The sequence below is a fragment of the Carcharodon carcharias genome, chromosome 15 (assembly GCF_017639515.1).
Source record: "Carcharodon carcharias isolate sCarCar2 chromosome 15, sCarCar2.pri, whole genome shotgun sequence".
Lineage (NCBI taxonomy): Eukaryota > Metazoa > Chordata > Chondrichthyes > Lamniformes > Lamnidae > Carcharodon > Carcharodon carcharias.
In genome coordinates, this window is record NC_054481.1 from 59,839,883 (window position 1) to 59,867,466 (window position 27,584).

The window sequence follows — 27,584 nt, forward strand, 5'->3', positions numbered from 1 at the left end:
ATTAATTGGGTGGAGCTAACACTGGTAATTATTCAGTGCTATCAGTGGGAACTAAACTCAGTTTAGCTTTCTGGGGACTGGACTCTGAGCGGCACCTTCTTAATTAACAAGGTTAAGGTTAAAGGAAAAAGCAACTGCAGCCCCTTTGATAATGCAGGGTGACGAGGGGATGGGGCTGGTCTGTTGGGGTGGGGTGGGGAAGCTTTGTTTGTCTCTCGCCCTGGTCACCGCCCGAATCTCACTACGGATGTTATTTCAGGATCGTGGCAAACTTCCCAACATCCACCCACCAACTGAGAATTTCAAAAACAGGAGCAAAACTTAACCTCTTACTATCCTAAAAATCGTTGTAAACCTGTCCGGTAACATCAAACAAATGTCTTTATAGTAGCAAAAGTCACAGGCAGTTTGAGATCCCAATTTCAGAGAAACATTTGGAATCTACTTGGTCAGGATGTAGTGTTTAAGGCTGAGAGAGTCTAGGCACCAGAGACAGGCTTTCAACCAGCCATGGCTCAGTGGGTCACAGTCTAGCCTCTGAGTCAGAAGACTGTGGGTTCAAGACCAACTCCAGAGACTTAAACAGAAAATCCAGGCTAATGCTCCAGTGCTAACTGATGGAGTGCTGCATTGTTGGAGGTGAGGAGGATGAAACATTAAACCAAGGCCCTGTTTGCCTTCTCAGGTGGATGTAAAAGATCCAGTTACACTATTCAGAAGAGCGTGGGAGTTATTCCCATTGTTCCGGTCAATATTTATCTATCAACCAACATCACTGAAAAAAAAATTATCTGGTCATTATCATATGATCATTGACAATATTGCTGTTTGTGAGATCTTCTGTGCATAAATTTGCTGCTGCCTTTCCTATATTACAAGTGACTACACCTCAAAAGTACTTTGTTCACTTTCAAGAGTTTGGGAACATCCTGAGATTGTGAAAGGCACTATATAAATGTAAGGCTATCTTTCGCTGACTGGAAAGTCAGGGCACCAGAGAGTCAGATCCTGACAAAACAGTGTGGACTTGGATGTGAGTGTTTTCTTGTCTCTAACTTTTATACAATTCCACCAATTTCTGTCTTTTATTTGTAGTTTGTTTTCTTACTAATGGTCTTTACCTGTGCCTGAAGGTTGATCGATCGTGGGGGGCTGTCCTCCAGCTGCTGTAGGTACCTGTCACAGACTCCTCATGACAGGAGTAGTAACTGCTGTCCAACATCTGCAGGTGGATCAGCTCATCTGAGTTACTGAAGCCAGGATTGTCCAAAGAACTGACTGAGTAGTTGAGCCAGGACTGGGACTGGTATTGATTGGAGAAATCATCAAACCGACTGAAGCGCTTGTAACTGGAGAGGGAAAAATAGAAAGGTGACAACATCACTTCCTGAAAGTGTTTGAGTCTGGTCCCTGAGCACTCAGTCTGAGCTTTGCCTGGGATGACAGGGCACGGGTGAAGAGTTTCTACCCATGTTTCGGTCTACTAGTCAGTCCTGAGTTCCAGCTCTGCCAACACTGGGTGACAGTTAGATCGGTCCATACTGAAAATTATGAATGGAGTCTCCAGAAGCCTGGTGCCTTCTGCTAGCTGGTTTCAGAGCAAAGTTAGCGGGAGAGGGTAAAAAAACTGAATGAAGCACAGGGGATGGAACCGTTACAGGGAGGTCAGGCTCTTGTCTTCCACCAGCTGGGACAGTGGGCTAGACACTGCTCTTTCACACACTGAGATAGTCGCTCAGGCATAAGATAACCATATGTGTTAATATAAAAATACACTCATTTATCTGTGCTCTGCACAAAAGCAGATTCGTGGCTCATTGTCTGTTGATGCTTAATCCTGAGCTGTTTTCTTAGCAGTTTTTTGTCTGGTGATTTGTCATTGCCTTCCAATCTCAGGGGCAGGCAAGGAGGCAGGTTCCAAATCCACCTCAGCCAGAACAGGAATTGATCTCATGCCGTTGGCGTTATTCTGAACCACACACTAGCCATCTATATGATATATATATATACGCTGTTTGTGTTGTGTGTGTGCATATGTACACACTCCATCTCGGCTATGGATCCCCAAAAGGTTTCTAAGTGATATTATGTTGGACAGATCTGGTGCTGTTATGCATTTCTTTGTTTCTCTCTGACTCCCTGGGGCCTGTTAGTAAAACTCAAACAATAAAAAGGAAAATTCAAGACGGGCTTCAAGGACTTGTAGAGAGAGTTTCAGCTGTTGCCTAGCTTGGAGTCAAGGAAACATCCGCTTCCACCAGCACGCCTCAATTTCTACATACCAGAGTGGTTAGACTGTTAAAAGGCAGTATGTTGGACGGTAATGTTCCAAACTAATCTTATTTCAGGTTTGAGAACATGGAACAGTGATGGACAGCATGACGGCACTGTCATTAAACCCCACACTGGTTCTGTGAATTAGGTGATGGTCAAGTCCACCTGAGCTACAAACTCAACTGAGAACATAGCATGTTTCAGTGCCGTCACCAGAAGTAGCTGCACCTGGAATCAAACACTGTGCAACCATCCCTGTGACAGAACTCCACCACCTCTTCAACATATCCGTAGTAACTTCACCATCAAGATGACTAATTTCACCATCTCTTCAAGTTGTTAATTGTACCCAATCATATTCATCGGTCACTTGTACATGGCACTGGATATTGACCAGGGTCTGGTGAACTTTCCTCAGCGGGTTGACACCAGCAGGGGATTGGAAAGAGTTGCAAACACTCAGCTGACAAAGCAGCATATTGATGTGTTCCTTCATTCAGTCTGTTCATCCACTTGTGACAATGCCATGCCTGAACAGTTAATTCCTTTGATCCTTCATGGATGCCAAAATGTTCCAGCATTTCATGAAGGGGGAGGGGAAGGAGGAGGAGAAGGGGGGAGGAAGATGGGGGAAGGGGAGGGAGGAGATGAGAGAGATTTGGATGGAGGGAGATGGGAAAGGGAGAGGGAGTTGGGGAAGAGAGGGAATGGGTGAGAGGAAGGGAAGGAGAGGGAGGGGAGGAGAATGAGGGTGAGAGCAGAGAAGAGGGAGGGACTTGGGGGGGATGAGGAGAGGGGGAGGAAGCAAGCAAGAGAGGGAGGGGAGAGTGAGTGGGTAGGGAGGGAGGGGAGAAGTGAGTGAGGGGAGGAGACCAGGGCAGCAGATGGGGCAGTAGGGTAGGGAGGGAGGACATGGAAGTTGAGGGAGCAGAAAGGAAGTGGGGGAGCAGTGGAAGGGAGGAGGAAGGTGGGGGAGGCAGGGAAGAGTAGGGAGGGAGCAAGGGGGCATGGGAGGAAGGGAGGGTAATGGGGAAGGAGGTGAGGTAAGGGAGAAGAAGGGAGAGAGGGAGGGGAGATGTTGGAGAAGGAATTAGGGAGGGAAGAGGGGTATGATGAGAGAGAAAGAAATGGAGAGGGAAGGGGAAGGAAGAGTGAGAAGGGAGGAAGGGGGTGGGAGCGAGGGAGGAGAGTTGGGTGGAAGTCTAGGCTGCCTTAGTTAACAGTCTATTGTTAAGACTGGAGCGGGATTCCTTCACATCCAAGTGATGCAATACCATTTGCTAGCACTGAAACCAAAACTTTGAGATGAGCAGCTGAGGAAATGCAGCTCAGGGGAGCAGGAAACAAGAAACTGCTTTGGGTAAACAGGGGTCAGGAGGAAGTCTGGTCACTAGCCCCTGTCTGAATTTGTGTTCCAGCTTATTACTCTGCTGCACTCACTGACTGGGCTGCAGCCTTCCAGATTTATTTTTCTGTTCATGACTTTTCAGCTTAGTATAATTCCTGGCTAATTTTCTTCCATCCCTGTCCCGTTCCACACACCCCCACCGCAACCGCTCCCCCTTCCCCCCCATTCACCCAACCCAAGGCAATGAGGCCAATTCTCATTCCCTGACTGGAACTTGGATTCTTCCTGGTGTGTGGATCTCAGAATCACATGGTGTGCTGAGCTGTCTGGATCCCATTCCATCTCCTCTCTCACCACTACATTCCATCTCTTCACTTCATCCATTCCTTCCACTTGATCTGTCCCATTCCCTCCCCACATTTTCCACAGCATTCCAAAGTCACTCCTCTTCCTTGTGACCATTAGAGGGGGAGTGACAAGGAAGAGATGGGTAAAAAGGGAGGGACCTAGAATCAGGGGAAGAGATAGACAGCGAGATAGAGAGATAGAGGTATTGTGAATTGTGAAGAGGATAGTGATAGGCTTTAAGAGGACATAGACTGGCGGAGTGGGCGGACATGTGGTAGATGAAATTTAATGCAGAGAAGTGTGATGTGATACATTTTGGTAGGAAGAATGAAGAAAGCCAATATAAAATAAAGAGTATAATTTTAAAGGGGGTACAAGAGCGGAGAGACCTAGGGGTATACGTGCACAAATCATTGAAGGATGCAGGGCAGGTTGAGAAAATGATTAAAAAAGGTATACAGGATCCTGGGCTTTAGAAATACAGGCATAGAGTACAAAAGCAAGGAAGTTGTGATGAACCTTCATAAAACACTGGTTCAGCCTCAAATAGAGAAATGTTTCCAATTAAGGGCACTTTAGAGAGGGTGAGAAGACTTTAGAGAGGGTGCAGAAAAGATTTATGAAAAAGGTTCCAGGGATGAGGGACTTCAGTTATATGGACAGATTGGAGAAGCTAGGGTTGTTCTCCTAAGAGAAGGTTGAGAGGAGATTTGGAGCAAGTGTTCAAAATCATGAGGAGTCTAGACTTAGTACATAGCGAGAAACTGTTCCCACTGGCTCACAATTTAAGTTGATTGATGAAAAAACCAATGGTGACATGAGGAAGAATTTTATTATGCAGTGAGTGATTAGGATCTAGAATGCACTGCCTGAGAGTATGGTAGAGGCAGACTCAATTGTGGCTTTCAAAAGGAAATTGGATAAGTACCTGAAGAGAAAAAAATGCAGGGGCAGAATTTTCTCCCCGTCGGGGGGGAAGTTCAAGAGCGGGCACACCGCCATTTTACATGGATGGGCCAATTAAGGCCCACCCAGCAAGATGTCCGCAAGGAAGCACTATGCACATGAAAGAGTGCACTCATCTCCCTGAGGCCAAGTGCTGCCTCAGGGAGATTGGCTACACATTAAAAAAATATTAAAAATAGAAAAAAAAAATTCCCTGACATGTCCCCTCATGTGTCACTGTCACATGAGGGGACATGTCCATCACTTTCAGTTTCAGTAAAAATTTATAAACCTACACAAAACCTCATCCCGCCCATGGCCCCACCCCCCCCACTCACCAACCAGGAAATCCTGGCCCAGGACTGTGGGGGAAGGGCAGGGGAGTGGGACTAGCTGAGTTACTCTTACAGTCAACCAGCATGGACAAGATAGGACGAATGGCCTCCTGTGTTGTAACCATTCTGTGATTTTATGAATGAGAAACACAGTGAGGTAGAAAGACAGATTACAGCCAGAAAATGACAGAGAGGATGGGGATAGTGAGAAGGCAGTGTCTTGCTTGTGTCCTTTGTGCTGCTGCATTCTTGTGGGAGTGAGGTAATTTGACTGAAAGAATAAATGTGTTAATTAAATCCAGTTCTTTAAATCCATCTGAACAGCACAAAGCAACAAGGACATAACCAAGAGGCACAGAGACCAATAGACCATGCATATTAATGAGGCAATTTGCACAACTTGCTGATATGAATTAACCTTCAGAGGTGTGGCAAATGAAGCTGTGCTCACGCCTTATAAATCAGCTGTCTGTCCTACATCGAGAATCAGGTCAGGCCCCAATGATCAATGAGTCCTTACTGCATGTGTCCTACTTTTATCATTGCCCGTCCCATTCTCATGGATTCCATACAGCTACCTCTTTATTTCAACACAGTTTTTGGTGTAATTTCCATGTTATTTAAATCCATCCCCTTTACTCTTCAAGATGTGATATTTTAGCTGGCAGCATTGCAAAACGGAGGAAGCAAGATCATCAGGGAATCATCCTGCACATTGCGAGTGCAGTGTTGAAAGCATTTGCCTTCAAGGGGGTCATTTGGGTGATACCCCATTCTTGGGGAGGGCCATGGATAGAATTTAAATCCCCGCTCCCATGAATTTGCAGATATCATGAAAGTCACTGTTACAATGTATTAATAGTATTTACAGCACAGAAGCAGGCCATTCAGCTAACAGATCCCTACCGTTGTAGGGAAACGTGGAGGTCTGAACCCAGACATAGGTCACAGATCTCTCTGCACCTCCCCTCCCATTATGACCCATTCCCACCCTTTCTCTAGAGTTGATGCAACCCCACCTGACAGATGTGAGACCAGCTGTGATGGGTGTTCTCTTACCTGCTTTTCGTCTGGTCAATTTTGGCCTCAATCAACAAGACCTTGAACCTTCTGAGGATAGCGATCGCAACAGCAGTAATGACAACCAGGAGACTGAGCACTACACCAAGTGCGATTCCAATCAGGTTCTGCCGGGTCATTCTGTGATCACACCTGGGACCCATGAACCAGTAATCAATGCCCACAGGGCACCTGCAATACAATTTGATGATTCTTCACAGGAGACTCCATAACAATCTTATAGCAGAGAAGTAAGCCATTCAGCCCATCATGCTTGTGCCAGTTCTTTGAAAGAGCTGTCGAATTAAGCCCCGCACAGCATTTTTCCCGTATCCCACCAAATTAGTTTTTGTCAAATATATGTCCAAATTCCCACTAAAAGTTCCTATGAAATCTGTTTCCATCACCCTTTTAGATAGTGTTCCAGATCAGAACAGCCCTTTGAAAAAAAATTCTCATTTCCCCTACAGTTCTTTTGCCAATTATCTTAAATCAAAGGCCTCTTTTTTTCACATATTTATTTATTCATTACATGTGGCAAGGCCAGCATTTATTTCCCATTCCTAATTGCCTCGATAATGTGGCAATTACAGGATTTTGATCCAGCAATGGTGAAGGAAATGATGATATATTTCCAAATCAGAATGGTGTGAGACTTGCAGGTAGTGGTGCTGCTCTTGTCCTTCCAGAGGTTGTGGGTTTAGGAAGTGCTATTGAAGAAGCCTTAGAGAGTTGCTGCAGCACATCTTGTAGATGGTACACAAGGCAGGTCATATGGCACTAGTGGTGGAAGGAGTGAATGTTTAAGATGGTGTTCCAATCAAACAAACTACTGTGACCTTGAGTGCTGTTGGATTTACACACATCCAGGCAGGTGGAGAGTATTCCAGCTGAATTTTGACTTGTAGATGGTGGACAGGCTTTGGAGAGTCAGAGGTGAGTTACTTGCCACAGAATTTCCTGTCTCAGATACGCACTTATAACTATATATATGTGACTGATTCAGTTAGTGGTGAATGGTTGGTCAGTAGTGGTCCCTGGTATGTTGAATGTGGGGGATTTGACAATGGTAATGGCATTGAATGCCAACAGCCTCTGTTGTTGGAGATGATCATTGCCTGGCTTTTGTGTCACTTGTCACTCATCAGCACAAGCCTGAATATTGTTCAGGTCCTATTGCAGGTGGTCACAGAGCTACCTCATTATCTGAGGAGTTAGGAATGGAACTGAACACTGTGCAATCTGCTGAGAACACAACCATTTCTAATTTTATGATGGAAGAAAAGTTATTGATGAAGCAGCTGAAGATGTTTGGAGTTAGGATATTGCCCTGAGGAACTTTTTCATAGTGGGCTGAGATGATTGGCCTCCATAAACCACAACCATCTTCTCTTGAACTAGTTAGGACTCCAATCAATGGAGTGCTTTCCCCCAATTCTCATTGACTTCAATTTTACTTGGGCTGTTTGATGCCACACTTGATTCAATGCTGAATTTGGTGTCAAGTGCAGTCACTCTTATTTCACCTCTGGAATTCAACACTTTTGTCCATGTTTGGACCAAGGCTATAATGAGGTCAGCAGCTGAGTGGTCCTGGCAGAACCCAAACTGAGCAGCGATGAGCAGGTTATTGGTGATTAACTGCTGTTTGATGATACCATCCAGTAGCTTGCTGATGAATGAGACTAGGCTGATGGGTTGGTAAATACCAAAGGAAACAATTTCTTTCTCCTTGCTCTAACAACACCCCGCATGATTTCTATTGGGTCTCCCCTTAACCTTTTCTGTTCTGAGGGGAACAAACCCAACTTCTCCAATCTCTCCACATAATTGAAGTCCCTCATCCCTGGTATCATCCGGATAAACCTCCTCTCCAGTGCCTTGACACCTTTCCTAAAGTGTGATGCCAAGGTCTAGCCAGTGAATTACAAAGGTTTAGAATAATATCTTTCTTTTTGTATTCAATTACCTATTTTAAAAAACAGGTTTTCCACACAATTTTTAAATGGCCTTACCAGCTTGCTCTGCAGCATCAAGAATTTGTGAATATACACCCTGACACCCTTCTACTCTTTAGCACCTCCCCTCAAAATAGTACCATTTAGATTACACTACCTCTCCATGTTGTTTCTCCCAAAGGACATCACTTCATGGTATCCGCATTATGTTTCATCTTTCACAAGTCTGCAAAATTTGGCAGTGCTGTAAATAGTGAGGACTTCCGGAGAGCATGACAGACTACAATGCCAAATTTTGCATCATCTTCAAACTTTAAATCGTATTCCTTACACCAAAGTCCAGGTCATTTATATATATATTTTAAAAAAAGCAATGGTCCTAATATCAACCCCAGGGAACACCACTGCATTTTTATCTCCAATCAGAAAAATATCTGTTCACCAATACTCTTTGCCTCCTATCCCTTAGCCAATTACATATCCAAATTACCATCTTATCTTTAATATACCACATGCTTATATGTTCCAATTAAGTGTGTTATGTGGTAATTTATTAATGTCTTTTGAAAGCCCATATATAAATACTTACTGCATTACCTTCAAAGATCTTAATCAGATCACATGATTTTTTAAAAAAAAAATTTATGCTGATTAACATATCCTGATTAAAAGATGCTTCTCCAAATAAGAATTAATTTTGTCCTCGACAATGGCCCTCTAATAGTTTTCACATCACTGATATTAGACTGACTGGTCTGTATTTACCAGCTTTATCTTTATCCCCTACCTTGAACAGGGGTGTATCATTTGCACCAATGGCACCACTCCCATATCCAAGGAGGATAGAAAGAACGTGATCAGAACTTCTGCTAACTCCACCCAAGCTTTCCTCAGCAACTGATGCACCATACCTTTTTACTTCTTATACTGTAAGTATGAAAGATGATTGGGTTCCCTTTTATATTCCCCACTAATCTTTTATATTCTCTGTTTCTATATATATCCTTTTTCTATTTCTCCCTGCAATCTCTGTACTCTGCCTAGCTTTCTGCTATATTCTGTATCTGATGTGTGTCATATATACAGGTTGAGTATCCTTTATCTGAAACCATCGGGACCAATTGAGTTTTGAATTTCAGAAAATTTCAGTTTTCGTATGCCGCATGTAGGCCTAGGCCTACTTACATTACAATGGCGGAAGCTAGGCTAGATATAGTCTAAAGTAAATAAAATGCCTAGAAAAGTAAGATGTACCACCGAGTAATAAATACACGGTACCTGTAATAAGATCCCACCTGTGGGGTCATCTGAGATTCTGCTTGTAGGAGACGGTAAACAGTGCAGAGCAACAACTAGACCTCCCACCCTAAAGGTTGGGTGCGGTCAGCGAGTTTCATGTCGGCTCAGGTCAGAGACTTTCTGTACTAAGGGTCAATGAGGTTTAAAATAGTGCAGTTTTTGGATTCATGGATAAAGATACTCGACCTGTACATCGCTTTTCTGCATTATTTTAACCTCATTCAGGGATCTCGGAGGCCCCACCTTTCCTTCTTATGGGAATTTGCTTGGATTGTACCAGAACTATCTCCTTCTTGAAGACCTGTCATTGCTCACCGGCTGTTATCCCGGCCAATTTTTGTTTCCAGTCTACCAATGCCATAATCCTTCGGAAATTGCTGAAATTGGCTCTATTCCATTTCTATTTTCACTTTTGATTTTCCTTTCTTCCTTTGTGAAAATACTTTAAAGCTAATTATATCATCAACTCTATTATCCAATGTTCTCCCACTGTACACACTCCACTTGCCCTAATATATTCCCTAGAACTAGATTCAGCATTGCTTCCTTCCTCACTGGGCTAAAAACACACTAAGAAAGTTCTCCCGTATGTATTTGAGGAATTTACCACCATCCTCACCCTTTACTCTGTTTTCTCCTAGTTCAGTTGTTAACTTTAAAATTGAAAGATTGATAAATTTTTGTTAAACAAAGGTATTAATGGATATGAGGCAAGGGAACGAAGTTAGGTTGCAGATCCCAAGCCTCCTTAAACAGCACCTTCCAAACCCATAACCACTACCATTTAGAAGGACAAGGGCAGTAGACACATAGGAACGCCATCACCTGAAAGTTCTCCTCCAAGCCACTCACCATCCTGACTTGGAAATATATCGCTGTTCCTTCATTGTCACTGGGTCAAAATCCTGGAACTAACTCCCCAACAACACTGTGGGTGTACCTACACCACATGGACTGCAGCAGTTCTAGAAGGCAGTTCACCACCGCCTTCTCAAAGGCAATGAGGGATGGCCAATAAATGCTGGCGTAGCCAGCGATGCCCACGTCTCGTAAACGAATATAAAAAAAAAACCTGGACTCAAAAGTTTAAACTATGAGGAGAGATTAAACAAACTAGAGTTGTACTCTCTTGAATTATAAAATTAAGGGGTGCTTTGACCAAAGTTTTCAAGACATTTAGGGGAACAGATAAGGGTTGATTGGCATAAACTATTTCCACTAGTTAGAGAATACAGGACTGGGGGCAGAGTCTAAAATTTGGAGGCAGACCTTTCAGGAAATTAAGAAACACTTCTACATGCAAAGGGTGGTGGAAGTTTGGAACACTCTTCTACAAATGGACATTGGTGCTGGATCAATTGTTAACTTTAAAATTGAAAGATTGATAGATTTTTGTTAACAAAGGTATTAATGGATATGAGGCAAGGCAAGTAAACGGAGTTAGGTTGCAGATCAGCCATAATCTTATTGAATTGCTGAATAGGTTTGAGGGGTTAAATGGCAACTCTTATTCCTATCTCAAGAGTGTAAGCTGGATAGCAGCTGGCACAAGGTTGTTTTGAGTTTCCTGGTCCATATTGAAACTAACAAACACTCCGAGCAAGTGGAAAAATGTGTCACCTACTGGCAGATGGGCCCCTGGCCCTGGTTGTGGGTGCAGATGCCACTGTTTTTGCAGTAGCCAACGTGGCAAAGGGAGGTACAGCTTACATTCTTCGTATCACTGTGAATGCACTGGAACCCAGTCTGGCAGGAAAACACCTCACCGCACAAAGCAATGAAATCCTCTGCAGACAGAGACAAAAAAAAAACACAAAACAGTTCATTTTATTGGTTATTATTTGAGGGGATTTCTCCTCTCCTTTCCTGAAGATGCTGATTCTAGCTGGGGCCAGGTCCACGGGAACTCTCCACCACCCCCCACAACAAAAGTAGGAATTTCACCAACAACAGTGAGGGAATGAGTGGAGGCCATTCAGCCCCTGCAGGGCAGCTATTCAGCCCCTCCAGTATATTTCGTCATTCAATCTGATCTGCATCTTATTTCCATTTACCCACCTTTGTTCTACAATCCTTAATACCCTTACCCAAGAAAAATCTTTTGAACTTAGTTTTGAAATTTTTAATTGAGCCCAGCATCCACAGCCTTTTAGGGGGAGAGTGTCACAGAATTCAACTACTCTTTGTGTGTAAAAGTGCTTCTTAGCATCGCCTCAAAACAGCCCAGATCCAATTTTAAGGTTCTGCCTCTTTCTTCTCGATTCCACCCACCAGTATTTATCTCTCTATCTACCTTATCAAATCCTTTAATCATCTTAAGCACTTTATTTTGATCACCCCTAACTCAAGAAAGTTGAAGAGAACAGGGGACAAGAAGGGAAAGAGATTGTATAAGGGGAGACAAAGGGAGTCCTCCCTTCCCCTCCATGGCCAGGGTGTGTGTGTGTTTAGAAAAGGTAGGTTTTGGACAGTAGTTAGGTGACAGTTACCTGAAACATACACTCTCAGCACCCGGGCTCTGTCAATCTCAAAGCCGCCTAAGATCGCATTGTACAAGCCAGTAACATTGAAGATCGAATTGGGGTCCAGCAGGTAAGCTTGGATTTCCTTTGCAATGAAGACAACATCGAACTCGATCAACACGCTGCCCGCACTGTGGAAACAGGTCACTAAAATAAGGCAACAGCTGGGAACAGGCACACATACATCATCCATAGGCAACAGCCCGCACACACACACAGCACCCACAGGCAACACCCCACACACACACAGCACCCACAGGCAACACCCCACACACACACAGCACCCACAGGCAACAGCCTGCACAGAGACATCATCCACAGGCAATAGCCCACACACACACACAGCGCCCAAAGGCAACAGCTCGCACACACACAGCACCCACAAGCAACAGCCCGCACACACAGTGCTCACAAGCAACAGCACACTGCAGTAACACATCAGCCCAAACACAGACAATGTTCACAAAGTATTAAACTCTAATGCTACAAATTAATAATGATGGAGGCATTAATTGACAATATTAATGATGGAGGAAATGGCAGAGTATTAATGTTAGAAGTTCTGGTAAGTGCCAACTTTGCATTGAATGAAAGGGAAAACAACTCTCAATATTAGATTGCATGATGAGTGATTCAATCAGTTGAACTTTAATCACCTGAAGTATTTAACCAGCAACTGCTTAAATCCAGGAAGTTTCTTATAAAATGGAGAAACCTGCAGAATGATGAAAATGATGAAAATTATCTCACTTTCCTGTAGGATTATATAATAACTACCAATGTGAGCAGTTACCCAGCAACACTAACAATGGTGTAAACACTAAATTGTGAACACTCACCCAGTATTAACCAATGGTGTAAACACTAAGTGTAAGCAGTTACTCATTGTTACACCAAATTAGAGGGAGGGAGAACAACCAGAAGGCTCTCTCCTGGAGCTGTGAATGCAGTTTACTTACAATGCTTAGAAAATTAGTAACATGGAAATTTAAATAAGTGAGCAGCAACTTGTCAATCAGGCCATGACGGAACAGCTGATTAAACAGTGGAGTTCCCACATACATACACACACGTAGTTTTGCATTAATGACATTCTTGAATTAATATCCAGACTTGAGTTGCATTGTTACTGATTCATATTAAAGTCACCGTATGCCTGGACATTGCTGCATAACTCCCACAAAGCTGTAGGAACTGGGTCTTGGGTGAAGGGGTGTGCAGGCAATTCTGCATTGGGAGGCTTTGAAGAATCTTTCGGATTTTGTTCTGTGCCCAGGTTTTAGTGCGGTACTGTAGTGGTCCACTATGGTCCTTTTGAAGACTACTGGGGTTAAGCAGTCACTGCCTTGTAAACAGGAGGCGTTTGCGCCATTTTGTAAAGCACCCAAAACAGTGTTGTCTCCCGTTGCCTGCTTAGTTCTTTTGAATTGTTGAGGTATTATTCATTAATTTGTTCATAATGAGTCAATAAAGAGCCAACGATTATAAAGTGCTTTCTACTGAAAAAAGACAACGAAAAGTATATAAAGATTCTCCAAAGCCTCTCACTACAGTATTACCTGCATACCTCCTTTGGAATTACGATTAACATGGAAGACCATTTAGATTGAACATCAAACTCAGCAATGCATGCCTCTTAGATTATTCAAAAATAGGCCGGGAGTTTATAAAATGATCTTAAGAAAGGCGTGATGGAAGCTCAAACAAAGGCCATTTAATGTTTGTCGTGGGTGGTTTGCAAGGTAGAAAAGATATACTAACTTGCAAAACATTGTTGTAAGTGGGGAATTTGCCAGTGCTGATGGTAAAGCAGCTGCGTCCTTCATTAAAACACTACGTGAAATCATTGAGGAGGGTGGATACACGCCTCAGCAAGTGGTTAATATTGATGAGACTGGTTTATTCTGGAAAAGGATGCCTTCCAGGACATACATTTCAAGAAAGGAAAGTGTACGCTACGCTGCTTGGTGGAAGTGTAGCAGGTGATTTTAAAGTAAAGCTGATGCTTGTTTACCATTCCCAAAACTGCAGGGCACTGAAGGGTAATTCAAAGAACAGGCTGCAACAGGTGTGGAGGGCAAAAAAGGAGGCATGGTGAACCCAAGTGATTTCTGAGAATTGATTTACAGCCTACTTTTGCCCAGCTGTTTGGGATTATTGTTCAGAAAATAATCTTTCCAAAAGAGCAGTGTTCCTCCTGGACATTGTTCCTGGCCACCCTGCAGCTCTTGATAACCTCAGTGACAATGTTAAAGTGATCTTTCTACCATCTAACAACGTCTCCATTCTTTAACCTATGGATCAAAGGGCTATTGCAATCATCAAGGCCTATTACCAGAATCTTTTGGACAAATCATCAGGGAAACTGAAGGTGATGATGCTCCTACCCTGAAAGAATTCTGGAAGAATTACAACACTGTCAAGGCCATCAATAGCATCACTATGGCATGGAAAGTTTACCTCATCCAATATGAATAGTATGTGGAGGAAGTTGTGGCCAAATTGCATTAGGGCCAAAGGCTATGTGGAACCTATCAAGAAGATCCAAGAGGCAAATGTGGAAATGGACAAGCAAATTGGATTGAATGAGCTAAACACTGAGGATGTTGCAGCGTCACTTGCCTCCTATGCAGAGGTGTTGTCTGCTGAGGACCTGGAGGAAATGGAACAACAGAGGGCTGTGGAAGAGGGGGAATGATGATGAGCAAGAAGAACAACCAAACAAGACATTTAGCTCAAAGATCACTTGATGATGCCTTAACACAGTCTGAAGAGACATTGGCCACTTTGATGAAGACAGCCCTGATAGAGAGCACAATTCAAGAGTGAACAGAAGCATTAACAATGCAATCAACTGCTACATGGAGCTCCACAGAGAAAAAAAAAAGCAAAAGTGCAGCTGTAACTGGAAAAATTCTTTAAAAAACCCCCTAAAAAGAACCCTTCAAAAGATTCAACAAGGAATCCTAGCAGGCCTCCAAAAAGTCCTCAAAAAGCCACTTCCATAAGCCCTCCAAGCCTTCAGTAAGGTCCACCAAGACATTTAGCCGAAGATCACTTGATGATACCTTGAAAAATTTTGAAGAAGCAATGGCCAATTTTAATGAAGACCACCCTGATAGCACAGTTCAAGAGTGAACAGAAGCATTAACAGTGCAGTTAATTGCTAGAGGGAGCTCCGCAAAGAAAAATTCTTTAAAAACCCCACTGCAAAGAACCTTTCAAAGGATGCTGCAGAGTCCTGAAGATCATGTGATGATGCCTTTTGATAGTTGATATAAAACACAGTTCATAAGTGAACAGAAGTAATAACAATTCCCCAATAAACCAAGCCCTCAAAATCCACTTCAATAATCTCTCCAGAAGTCCTCCTAGCCTCCGATAAGACCCACCTCCAGCACCAATCATCCAGTGAGACAAAGCTTCACATCTTGGTGAGTACCCAAACTTTATCTTTTCTTAGCTTTTCGGCATTTGGTCATATTTATAGTTGATGTTCGTTAAGCTTTAAAATGTTAATGTACATGCTGGTTTGGAATTGTACATTCCAAAAGCCTTCCCCTAGGAATGTAATCCCATTTATAATATCGTACAGGTGATTCGCATAACATAATTTTGCATTTTCTGGGAACCAATTAACAATGTTAACCGAGGATTTCCTGTAAATGAGTCTTGCTGTAACCACACATTCACTACATCATCTGGCACTGGCTGGGGTTGGGCGGGCACTAGAAACCCTTATGAATTGTCAAGATTCTTATCAATTCTAAGAGAGGGGGAATAAGCATTTTGCACAACAGCACAATTACACTCTGTCTTAAAAAACCAACATTGTTGTGCAAGAAAGTGACGGGGACAAGAGTTTTATGGAAAGCAGCATGATCTTGAACCCTCACTTTGTGTGTGAAATCCTTGGCCAGGTTCTGGTATTCTTCAGATGTTGAGTCTTCCAACTGGACAGTAAAATTCTTGTCCAGAATGAGTTTTGTTGGAATCTTCACTGTGACGCCCTCTGGAAGAGACAGCAAGTTAAAATTCTCATCCTTATGTCCAAATCCCTCCATGGCCTTGCCCCTCACCATCCATGGGGAGATGATAGCGTAGTGGTAATGTCACTGGACTAGTGATCTAGAAGCCCAGGTTAATGCTCTGGGGGATATAGCAACGGCAACTAGTGGAAATTAAATTCAATTAATAAAATCTGGAATTGAAAGCTAATCTAGTAATGGTGACCATGACAACCATCACTGATTGTTGTAAAAACTGATCTGGTTCACTAATGCCCTTTACAGAAGAAAATCTGCCATGCCTACATGAGACTCCCAGCAATGTGGTTGACTTTTAACTGCCCTGCGAAATGGCAAACCATTCAGCTCAAGAGCAATTAGGGATGGGTTTGCCTTGTAAGCAACACCCACATCCAATGAAAGAATAATAAAAAAATTTCTTCAGTCCCACAATCTTTCAAGCACTCTGCACTCCTCCAATTCTAATCTCTTGAGCATCCCCAATTTCCATCGTTCCACACTGGCAGACATGTTCAGCTGCCAGGGCCCTAAACTTCTAGCTCTCCTCCTCTAAGCCTACTCCATTACCTCTCCTCCTTTAAACCTACTTCTCTGACCAAGCTTTTGAGTCACCCATTCTCCTTATATGGCATGGTGTCAAATTTCTGACCATTTACATTCCTGTGAAGTGTTTTACTGCCATAAAGGTGCTATATAAATGCAAGCTGTTGTTATTTGGGGTGAGGATGATGGCTCTTAAAACTGTATTGGAAGATATCACTCACCATCCCTGTACCAAGGTACTTGAGGCGCAAGAGTGACCATATTACAAAATGAAAGAAAGAACTTGTATTTTTCCTGTCCTTTGAATTTATCCAACTTTTTAACTGTAGCCAGTGTCTCTCCTCTATATTCCATTGCACTTTTCACAACCTCAGGATCTCCCAAAGTATTTTACTGCCAGTGAAGTGCTTCTGAAGTGTGGACGAAAACCAGGGACCATAAATGTAAGATAGTCACTAATAAGTCTAATAGGGAAGTCAGGAGAAACTTCTTTACCCAGAGAGTAGTTAGAATGTTGAACTCACTCCCATGTGGAGTAGCTGAAGCAAATAGCATTTAAAGGAAACACTATTTAAGGGAAAATTAGATAAACGCGGGGAGGAGAAAGGAATAGAAGGGCATCCTATTAAGGTGAGATGGAGTAGGGTGAAAGGAGGCTTATGTGGATCATAAACATCAGCAATGACCATATGGGCCGAATGACCTGTTTCTGCACTGGAAATTCTAAGTAATATTCTGACTATGACAGAAATTGTTAAGAAATATAATATTCTGTGATAGACAGACTGGTTTGTCTGTCAGTACTGCAGGCTGTGGAACATCTGACTGAAGCCTGGGATTTGCATGCTGGCTGCAGTCCATCAACAGGGTTGTTTTATTGATAAGAACGTTGGAAACTTTGATCATTTTTCCACATCAACATTTAGACCAAACCCTGAGCAAAGCTCATCCACATGCCTGCAGATGAAAACATCTGAATTGAGGATTTGCTGTGATTTCTCTTTCACTGCCAGTATGCACAAACCACACCCCCATCCCAGTACGAGCCCACTCAAACTCACCTGCCACTCCCGTCCTTTAATCTTATCCAACTTTCAACTGTTCCATTGTGTGTCCCCTCTCTATCTGCTCCCAGCATACCTGCTCTACATGCCATTGTTCCTCGTGTGTTCTCTCTCCCACTGCTCTATGTCTTCCCTCTATATCCCCTGGTTCCCAATGTACCTTCAACATCCCAATGTTCTCGGTGAAACCTCCATATCCCATTGTTCCCAATGTACCCTCAACATCCCAATGTTCTCGGTGAACCCTCCATATCCCATTGTTCCCAATATGTCCCCGCTCTATATCCCAGTGTTTCCAGCACGTGTCTTTATATCTCACTGCCAGGGGTGCTGACTTTTGGATGAGATGCTAAACCAAGGGCTTGTCTGCCCTCTCAGGCGGATGTAAAGATCCCACAGGACGATTGGCTGACATGTGTTCTGTATTACAACAGTAATTGCACTTCAAAAGTATTTCATTGGCTGCAAAGCACTTGGGGACATCCTGAGACCATGAAAGGTGCAATGTGAATGCAAGTTCTTTCTTTTCTCTAAATCCCCCAGCTCCACAATGGAAATGCGTTGATGTTGCAGTGTCATTAAAGGTGTCTTTGAACAGGCCTCCTTGATGATTCTAGAGAAAGTAACTGGAGAAACCAACACCTGCCCCCACAACTTTCCCCGCCCTTCCCATCGAAGCCCAGGGACTAAACTGTTCAGACTGCCCCATGCACAGATTGTCGATGCTCCTCAATATAATAAGCAGAGAAACTCTGGCCTGAAGTCAGAGGTCAGTTCTGACCATTCAAGTTTGGGATTGGTCATTTATCACCAAAACTCACCTTTGATCAGCGGCAGCTTATTCCCCACGATGAAAATTTGTTTACGTTTCTCTGTTGGAGTGGACGACGGGACCGAGTTCATCAGCTCCCTGAGTGTGCCTAGTGTAGGTTGGTGCATTGTGGTTTGCACAGCTCTCTCTGAAGGTGTTGGGTTAATGTGTGAGTGCAGAGGCTGCGACGTTGGCGTCAGTGATATCAGCATTCCCAATCCTGGGGTGGGTGAGTTTGGAGAGGTGTCAACCTTGCCCAGTGTCCAGCTGTCACTGCGTCTAGGTGTTGGGGTGGTGGGAATCCTGTGAGTTATCACTGACTTGGCTATAATTGTAACTGCTGGAAGTGACGTGGCTCCTTCAGGAGAAGCTGAGGACCCCGAGGTTGGGACAACCCCATGGCCAGTTGACAGTGTCCCTAAATCAGATTGACCCCAAGTCCAAAAGCCCTCAGTGGTGGCAGAGTGTGCAGCAGCAAGTGTTGACAATATTTCCCTTTGCCACTGTTTGTTTCCTGTGGGCTTGGCTGATTGGGATACATTGCTGTTAAGATCCTTTGTGCCAACGTGTGTGACTGGAGAACCATCATTAGGCTGTGATCCCAACTGGTTCACCCGAAGCATCCATGACAAGGTAGTTTCCTCACTGGTTACAAGCTTTTCTTCCTCTTCAGCAGAAGAAAAAGCTGGAGGAGGAGGAACTGTAATCTTCAAATCGATGGTGGTTGGCCAGGTTGGTTCCCCTCTATCTGAGACACCAGAAGTTGCAGAGGAGCTGCCAAATGTTTGTGAACTCCCTGTGCCAGTCTGGTCAGATGATGGTTGAGATGCTGTCTCAAAGGTGGATATAGATGGCAGAAGCTGTGCCAAGTTTGTCACTGAAACAACAGAGTCGGTCAACACTGGAAGCAAAGGAGATGTTGGGGGTCTGGTATCAGGCTGAGCTTGATCCAAGGATCCTGGAGTAAAGGATGGTGTTCCCGAAGCAATTACTGATCTGTTCATCTCAGTCACCTTCTGGAAAGTTTGGTTCATTACTGAGGTTAATGTCTCTCTGAGCCTCTCACCTGCAGATGTTTGTGCCTCAGTTGTCCTTCCTGAAGATGAGATTGGATTGTCAGATCTGGGCATTTTGGTTTTACTTAAGGTTGGAGCAATGGTTCCTCGAGTACTGGATAGTGATGGGGACGCCTCCAAGTCTGTTGAAGATCTCTCTGGCAACCATGTGAGTGATAGGGTGGTTGGAAAGATTTCTTTAGGTGGAGATGCACTGTGATCAACTTCAACAGATGTTGGGCTTACACTCGCTGGTGGCTGTGGTGTGATGGGCTCTGGTGCGGGTGTTCTTGGGCTGAATGATGGGACTCTGTCCCCATATACTATGTTACCTTCAGTTTGAGACCCACCTGTATTTTTCCCTCCAGAATTTGACGGTGAACTGGTTCCTCCCTCGAACCATGTGGTTTTACCAGAAGGTTCTACGGTAACCATCATTTCAATAGTGCTGTCATGGAGAGTATTCATTCTGTTGCCATTCTTTTCAGTCCCCGGTAAGTCAAAAATGACTGAGATTCCTGAACTGCTTTTAGCCCTCGGAGTAACCTCTAACCTTTGGCTGTGAGTGGCCATCACCTTGGTCGTTCCATCTTTAGTGAAGGTTAACAGTGTCACATTCCCATCACCCTCCACTGGGGTGTCTCTAGTACTCAGAATCTCAGAGCCCCTGCCTGTAACACCACCACTATCCTCTGTCACTTCACTTGACACCATTTCACCTCCACTTCCATCAACAGAATTGGCAGCGAAAGTCATACCTGGAGTCAATGAAATGGAGCTGAGGATTCTGTTAGTGAACAATTCCCCTTGTGTCGTGAGGGCATTTTTATCCGTTACTGGGAACTGTGATCGAGCACTCTGTGTCGTGATGGCACTACTCAGAGAGGCAACTGTTGGAAGTATTTCAGGGAGACATTCACTGCCACTGGGTCCTGACTCATAGCTCAGTGTTGTGGTATCTTTTTTAGCACCTTCCTGTACTGGAAGGTTTGAAGAATGGGTCATCAGCTCAGGAACTTCAAACATGTTCCCGGAATTGGACACAGATTTAATCATTACTTGGTTGAGAGTTGATGTAATGGATCCATCAAAATCTGATGAAGTGCCTTTGAAATCTAATGTCCAATGAGTGGTTTCTAGCTGATTCACTGCCCCTACCACTGGATCCATCTTGAAGCTGTTTACGAGATTTTGTGTGTTTACATTTTGAGTGGAGAGCAATTCTGAAATGTCAGTGGTCTGAGAGAAGAAAAGTGTATGTTGATCTGACTCACTTTCCTGTTTCCTGCCTTGTTCTGAGTGAGGTGTGATAAGCTCACTGGGGTTGGCAGGGACACCCGGAAGGGAGTTTTGGTCCTGACTTTCAGTCCATGCTGTGTCGCTTGCTGTACTGGATCTTTCCACCCTGTTCACAGAACCACTTCCTGGGAAAATCTCCACAATTCCCTCGTCAGCAAGAATACTTAAATGAGCTGAAAGGTCATGAGCTGGGGTCGACGTGACTGGAACCTTCACTTCATCCCATGACTGGGGCCTTGTCACTAATTCAATCTCAGGGTCTGCCGAAAGAGTGATGCCATGTGTGCATGAGCGGCCCTGCTGGCTGCTCCTCCACTGATCATTGGAAACCTCATCTCCAGAAATGCTCGCTGTGACAGACGGGATTTTAAATGCCATTGGTGGCATTGTTCCTGCTGATTGGGTTGTTGATGCTTGGTCAGTGTTTGGTGAAATGCTGGTTACAAGATCTCCTGAGATCTTTAGCGGGGATTTTGGTCCTCCCAGTGAAATACTGACTGGGCGAGTATTGGCATCATTTCTGGTATCCATGTCTTCTTCACTAGTGTTCATCTCAGCGGGTTCCACAGTCCATGTGCTGGTCAGCAGTGGCAGCTGCTCTGAGTTGGAATCTGTACCCCAGGGTCGTTCTGATGAGTCCAGGGCAGGCTGGCTGTTCAGTTTGGTTCTGCTTTGGTTCATCACATTCCTCTGGTCTTTGTTTTGAATAACTGGAGATGGAGCTAATGAATTCTTCAAACTTAATAATGGCGTATTATCGATCGTACTTGTACTGTCAGATAAAAAAGAGAATGGAAGTCTGGGGCCGAGAGACAGTGTTGAGTCAAGGTTCAGTTTGGAGTTGAGTGTTAGAGTGGAGGCAGAGTTCAGACTGGGGCCAGATGGAGAGGGGGATGGGGGATTCGGACCAGGGCCAGAGGAGGAGTGGAAGGGGGAGCTCGGACCGGGGCCAGAGGGGGAGGGGGAGCTCGGACCGGGGTCAGAGGGGGAGGGGGAGGTCGGACCAGGGCCGGAGGGGGAGGGGGAGCTCGGACTGTGGCCGGAGGGGGGAGGGGAGCTCGGACTGTGGCCGGAGGGGGGAGGGGAGCTCAGACCGGGGCCAGAGGGGGAGCTCAGACCGGGGCCAGAGGGGGAGGGGGAGCTCGGACCGGGGCCAGAGGGGGAGGGGGAGGTCGGACCAGGGCCGGAGGGGGAGGGGGAGCTCGGACTGTGGCCGGAGGGGGGAGGGGAGCTCGGACTGTGGCCGGAGGGGGGAGGGGAGCTCGGACTGTGGCCGGAGGGGGGAGGGGAGCTCAGACCGGGGCCAGAGGGGGAGCTCAGACCGGGGCCAGAGGGGGAGGGGGAGCTCGGACCGGGGCCAGAGGGGGAGGGGGAGGTCGGACCAGGGCCGGAGGGGGAGGGGGAGCTCGGACTGTGGCCGGAGGGGGGAGGGGAGCTCGGACTGTGGCCGGAGGGGGGAGGGGAGCTCAGACCGGGGCCAGAGGGGGAGCTCAGACCGGGGCCAGAGGGGGAGGGGGAGCTCGGACCGGGGCCAGAGGGGGAGGGGGAGCTCGGACCGGGGCCAGAGGGGGAGCTTGGACTGGGGCTGGAGGGGGAGGGGGATAGGAGAATGGAGGCAAGATTGACTTGGGGGCTGGTGTTGAAATCTGAAACAGCAGCAATTTTAAGGGTTACTGGACCTTGTGAAGTTTTAGACCTTTCTGGGGAAGCTTGTGTTCCCAGAGATTTTAGGTGGAATGTGGTTCTGGAATCTGACTGGGAATCCTTTGTTGCTGGGACTTCTCCTGGCTGCAACTGAGCTTGAGTCCTCAGTCCTTGATCTGAAGGATGGCCTGGGAGCTTAGGATGTCCAGGAGACCAGGAAGACTGATGGTTCCAGGGAGGCCCTGGTCTCCCCTGCACTGTTGACATGCTGGGATATTCCGGAATGATTTGCTGCCCCTGTCCAGTTGATGTAGAGAACATCACAGCCTCTCCTTTGCTGAGGTCAACTCGCTTACCCTCCCCCCACACTGAGGAAGACAATGGAGTCAGAGTTCGCAGCTCCAAGGCTCTTGTATCAATTTCTCTATGGTTCACGTCTGGTACAAGCACTAGGAATGAGAACAAAACGTGATTGGAATTTCATCAGCAGAGCCTGGCACTCAGATACACGCCTGGAATTTTAATACTACTCGAACTGCATTGTTCCCTCATCACTCATACCATGTTTGATTGACAAACTGAATTGCAGCAACACCCACATACTAGACAGTGACAGACTGACAAGAATCAGAAACAGAAAAACACATGGTTTGCATTTATTTAGCACCTTGAGCATCCCAAGGTGTTTCAGAGGGGCATTATCAATCAAAATTGACACAAAAGCCACATTAGGAGATAATATGGTAGATGACCAAAAGCTTTGTCAAAGAGGTAGGTTCTAAGGATTGTCTTAAGGGGAGAAAGAGGTAACAAGGCAGCGAGGTTTAATGGATGGAATTCCACAGTTTAGGGTCTGAAGGCACAGCTGCCAATGGTGGCATGATTAAAAATCAGGAATGTGCAAGTGGCCAAAATTGGAGGGGCAGATATCTTGGGCATGGAGTCCTAGAGTTGGAGGAAGTTACAGCAAAAGAGAAGGTTCTGTATGTAAATCACTAGTTAGGCCACAGCTAGAGTACTGCATATTGTTCTGGTCATCGTATTATAGGAAGGATGTGATTGCACTAAAGAGGGTACAGAGAAGAATTATAAGGATGTCGCCAGAAATGTAGATCTTTAACTATGAGGAAAGATTGGATCGACTGGGGTTGTTTTCTTTGTAACAGAGAAAGTTGAGGGGAGATTTAATTGAGGTCTATAAAATTGTGAGTGGCTTAGATAGAGTGGATAGGAAGGACCTGTTCCCCTTAGTAGAAAGATCAATAACCAGGTGGCATAGGTTTAAAGTAATTGGCAGAAGGATTAGAGGAGAATTGAAGAGTGTTTTTTTCAACCAGAAGGTTGTGAGGATCTGGAATTCACTGTCTGAAAGGGTGTTTGAGGCAGAAACCCTTATATTTAAAAATACTTCAACCTGCATTTGAAGTGCCATAACCCATAAGGCCACAGATCAAGAGCTGGAAAGTGGGATTAGAAGGGATAATTGTGTTTCGGCTGGCAGAGACAATGGGCTGAATGGCCTCCTTCTGTGCTAGAATTTTCCATGTTTCTAAGAATCAGATACACACACACACACACACACATTTGGATACACAAGAGTCACACACAGTCAGGGAGACACCCACAGTTAGTACAGATGTAGACATATATATGCACAAACAGATTCACATACCTACTTTCAAGAGAAAGGCCATAAACATTTCCAAATGTCTCATGTGGTTTATAATGTATCACAACTCACCCGAGTACCGCAGGGTGAATCCTTGTTTCATGCCGTACGCTGCTCGCAGGGTGACAACACCCGGCCCTTTCCCTCGAATCACTAGCTTTCTACCAACCTCAGGAATACTCCTGAATGAGTCACAGAACCGTCTTTCCTTCTGTGTTGGCCCCAGTTTGATGGCCAGATAAGCAGAGGTGCAGCTGGTGTCTGTCCAGGGTACCGTATGGTATGAGATAACCTCTAATTCAACAGTCGCTGAAGAGGGTGCTTGCAGAATCCAGGAGCACGTGGTCCCATTGATGGAGTCAGTCACCAGTAGGATTCTACTGGTGACACTGGGCAGCAGAACACCACCACAGTCCGGCTGCACTGAAGCGAGTAGAAATCCTGCAGGACACAAACCCCTGATTAATTTCATTTCAGAAGTTTGAATTCTGTACTGATAAAATTCTCATCCTGTGTCAAAATCCCTTGATGGCCTCATGCCCCCCTATCTTTGTAACCTCCTCCAGCCCTACAAGCTTCTGAGATCTCTGCGCTCCTGCAGTTCTGGCCACTTGAGTATGCCACCACTGATGGACATGCTTTCCACTGCCAAGGCCCTGAGCCCTGCAGTTCCCTCCCTAAACGTCTCGACCTCTCTTTCCTTCTTTAAGACACTCCCTAAATCTTATCACTTTGGTCAAGCTTTTGGCCATCTATCCTGCTATCTCATTATGGGGTTCTCTCTGTCAATTTTGTTTGATAATGCTCATGGGAAGTACCTTGATATGTTTCACTATGTTAAAGACGCTATATAAGTTGTTGTTGTTGTGTGTTTGTTTATTCCTTTATCCCATTCTCCTCCCCTCCTAAAGGCATCAGCTGTTGCCATATTACCATTCCTCAGCCACAGCCGTCCTTCTATAGCTCACCCACCCACTCGGCCATGACCCTAGACTTTTAAAATCTCAGGAAACGCTAATGTGCTTTACAGACAATAAAGTACTCTTGAAGTGTAGTTAGTATTGTAATGTGGGAAACGTGTCGGCCAGTTTGCACATAGCAAAATCTCAAAAAAGAACAACATGATATTGACCAGATAATTGGTTCTAGTAATGGTGGCCTTAGAATAAATATTAGGCCAGGACACAAGGAATTACCCTACTCTCCTTTGAAATAGTCCCATGAGACCTTTAATTACCTGTTATATACATGCTAAATCCTGTACTGAACACACACACACAGTCCTGTTATACACACAGAGTCAGCACCGGGAATTCTCAGTCCTGTTATATGCACAGAGTCAGCACTGGAAACTCTCAGTCCTGTTATACACACAGAGTCAGCACCAGGAACTCTCAGTCCTGTTATACACAGAGTCAGCACCAGGAACTCTCAGTCCTGTTATACACACAGAGTCAGCACCGGGAACTCTCAGTCCTGTTATACACACAGAGTCAGCACCGGGAACTCTCAGTCCTGTTATACACACAGAGTCAGCACTGGGAACTCTCAGTCCTGTTATACACACACAGTCAGCACTGGGAACTCTCAGTCCTGTTATACACACAGAGTCAGCACCGGGAACTCTCAGTCCTGTTATACACACAGAGTCCGCACCAGGAACTCTCAGTCCTGTTATATGCACAGAGTCAGCACCGGGAACTCTCAGTCTTGTTATACACACAGAGTCAGCACTGGGAACTCTCAGCCCTGTTATATACACAGCTGGAACTCTCAGTCCTGTTAAACACACACATTCAGAGCTGGAACACAGATCTGTTGCACACACACACACTCAGTGCGCGATAGAAAGCCCTGTTGAACACAGTAAGTTCTCGAACTCAGTCCTGTTACACCGCTGGAAGGGCAACTTCCAAACACGAAGCTTTCTAGGATCAGTGAGGGCCATCCGGACCCCCATAAATATGCAACGCAGAATTTACAGTAATATACAATAATTTCTGGAATATAACAGTATAGAACGCGATGTAATAAATATAATGCAAAACAATCCCAGAATAGATAGATCTCCCCACACTCCGCTCCTATGTCCCTGAGTGTCGGAGTGAATGCCGAGGATACCTGCGCTGGAGAGAAGCAGCAGCCAGCTGGCCCGAGCCAACATAGTCCTGCTTCTTCGCTGCTGCCCAGAGGCTGGAGTGGAAGAAGCCGAGGTGCCGGGAGAGGGGAGCAAACTGCAGCCGGCCCGGGAGCTGCATTTATCGGCAGGAGGATGGGTCGGAGCTGCCGATATCTGAGATCTTGTGGTTGGAAGGCAGCCGGAGAGGATTTCCGTCTGTGAGCCGGTCAGGGAAATGGGAGATCCCGCGTGTCTGAGGGGGGTGGGGGACAGTCAACACCCAGTGTGGCATTGGGAAAAGGGAGTGGGAGGGGAGAGAGAGCCCGGACCAAGAGAGAGGGAAGAGACAGAGGAGAGGCAATTGAGAGAAAACGATCTTACAGCACAGAAGACAGCTATTCGGCCCATCGTGTCTGTGCCAGCTTTGAGAGCTATGCAGTTAGTCCCGCTATAGATAGATAAACCAACCGGGAAAATAAAAAGATAATTTAGTGCCTATTAGCAGTAAAGCGCGGTATACATGGGGGAATTTGGGGTGTGGTGAATTATACTTGAAAATGCTGCTCGCTCGTGCCACAATGCGGCCAAAACCAAGAGTACGGAAACGACGTGAGATTCCCTCGTCTGCGCCCGCCAATTTTATCAGGATCGCGAACCCAGGAGTCGTTCTGGAGTCAGGATAAGACTCCAGGTCCTGATTGCTACTCAGTGACCCCCTACGGAAAGGCGGGCTTTGCCTGTGACAATTTCACTTTCAATTAAGATTAGTTTACATTTGCAGGTAAAATGATTCCTGCCTGCAAACATACATGTTTGTATTTCTATCTAACTCGTTTTGCTTGCCTCCCCTTAAGTTCATTGTGCTATAGCTATTCTGCAAGGACTATTTTCTAACCTGCTACTTTCGCGGAGTGAGCTTAAGTGTATCAGATTCTTGACTGAGAAAGCTATGGGAATGTTTGTACTAACCACAAACAAAACTTAAAAGGAACCTAGTTCTGATCTCCGTACCACAAAAAGGACATAGAGGGAATAGAGAAGGTGGAAAAAAATGATTTACAACAGAACTGAGAGGTTATAACTACCAGGAAAGACTAAATAGGTTGGAATTCTTTTCTGTAGAGAGAAGCCCAATGGATGATCTGATAGAGGTCTTTGAAGTTCTGAAGGGGTTCCGTGGGATAGCTGTAGATATTTGCCACATGTGTTTGAGACCAATACGAGGTGACATAAGTGAGAGTCACTAATAAATCCAATAGGAATT

General features: G+C 45.1%; 2 protein-coding genes across 3 annotated transcripts in view; both read right to left on the bottom strand.

The window, feature by feature from the left end:
• Nucleotides 1-21,829, bottom strand: part of si:ch211-14k19.8 (mucin-17) — a 28,378-nt gene extending 6,549 nt beyond the window's left edge. The window contains exons 1-7 of one of the 2 annotated variants that reach the window (XM_041207384.1): nucleotides 18,545-21,828; nucleotides 15,985-16,100; nucleotides 12,745-12,803; nucleotides 12,056-12,219; nucleotides 11,191-11,353; nucleotides 6,310-6,501; nucleotides 1,122-1,349 (exon numbers count right to left, since the gene is read on the bottom strand). In XM_041207384.1, coding sequence (XP_041063318.1) covers nucleotides 1,122-1,349; nucleotides 6,310-6,501; nucleotides 11,191-11,353; nucleotides 12,056-12,219; nucleotides 12,745-12,803; nucleotides 15,985-16,100; nucleotides 18,545-21,569 — 3,947 coding nt within the window. In that variant the 5' untranslated portion in view covers nucleotides 21,570-21,828. Of the gene's footprint in view, nucleotides 1-1,121; nucleotides 1,350-6,309; nucleotides 6,502-11,190; nucleotides 11,354-12,055; nucleotides 12,220-12,744; nucleotides 12,804-15,984; nucleotides 16,101-18,544 lie in introns of both variants that reach the window. The other variant, XM_041207385.1, reaches the window with a different exon arrangement.
• On the bottom strand, nucleotides 21,629-26,572 carry LOC121288382. The gene is made up of 4 exons (XM_041206934.1): nucleotides 26,323-26,572; nucleotides 24,274-24,642; nucleotides 22,415-22,981; nucleotides 21,629-21,660 (listed from the first exon to the last, which is right to left on the bottom strand). Exons 1-4 carry the CDS (start codon nucleotides 26,363-26,365, stop codon nucleotides 21,629-21,631), a joined length of 1,011 nt encoding a protein of 336 aa, XP_041062868.1. The 5' UTR covers nucleotides 26,366-26,572.
• Nucleotides 26,573-27,584: the final 1,012 nt, after the last annotated feature.

Bases quoted from the DNA above. Each gene is read 5' to 3' on its own strand.
- LOC121288382 (XM_041206934.1), bottom strand. From the start codon at position 26,365: ATGTTGGCTCGGGCCAGCTGGCTGCTGCTTCTCTCCAGCGCAG. The intron at 24,643-26,322 runs GTATCCTCGGCA...TGTGTCCTGCAG, and splicing joins GCTGCTTCTCTCCAGCGCAG to GATTTCTACTCGCTTCAGTG. The intron at 21,661-22,414 runs GTCCGAGCTCCC...TTTATCTGACAG, and splicing joins CCCCTCCCCCTCTGGCCCCG to TACAAGTACGATCGATAATA.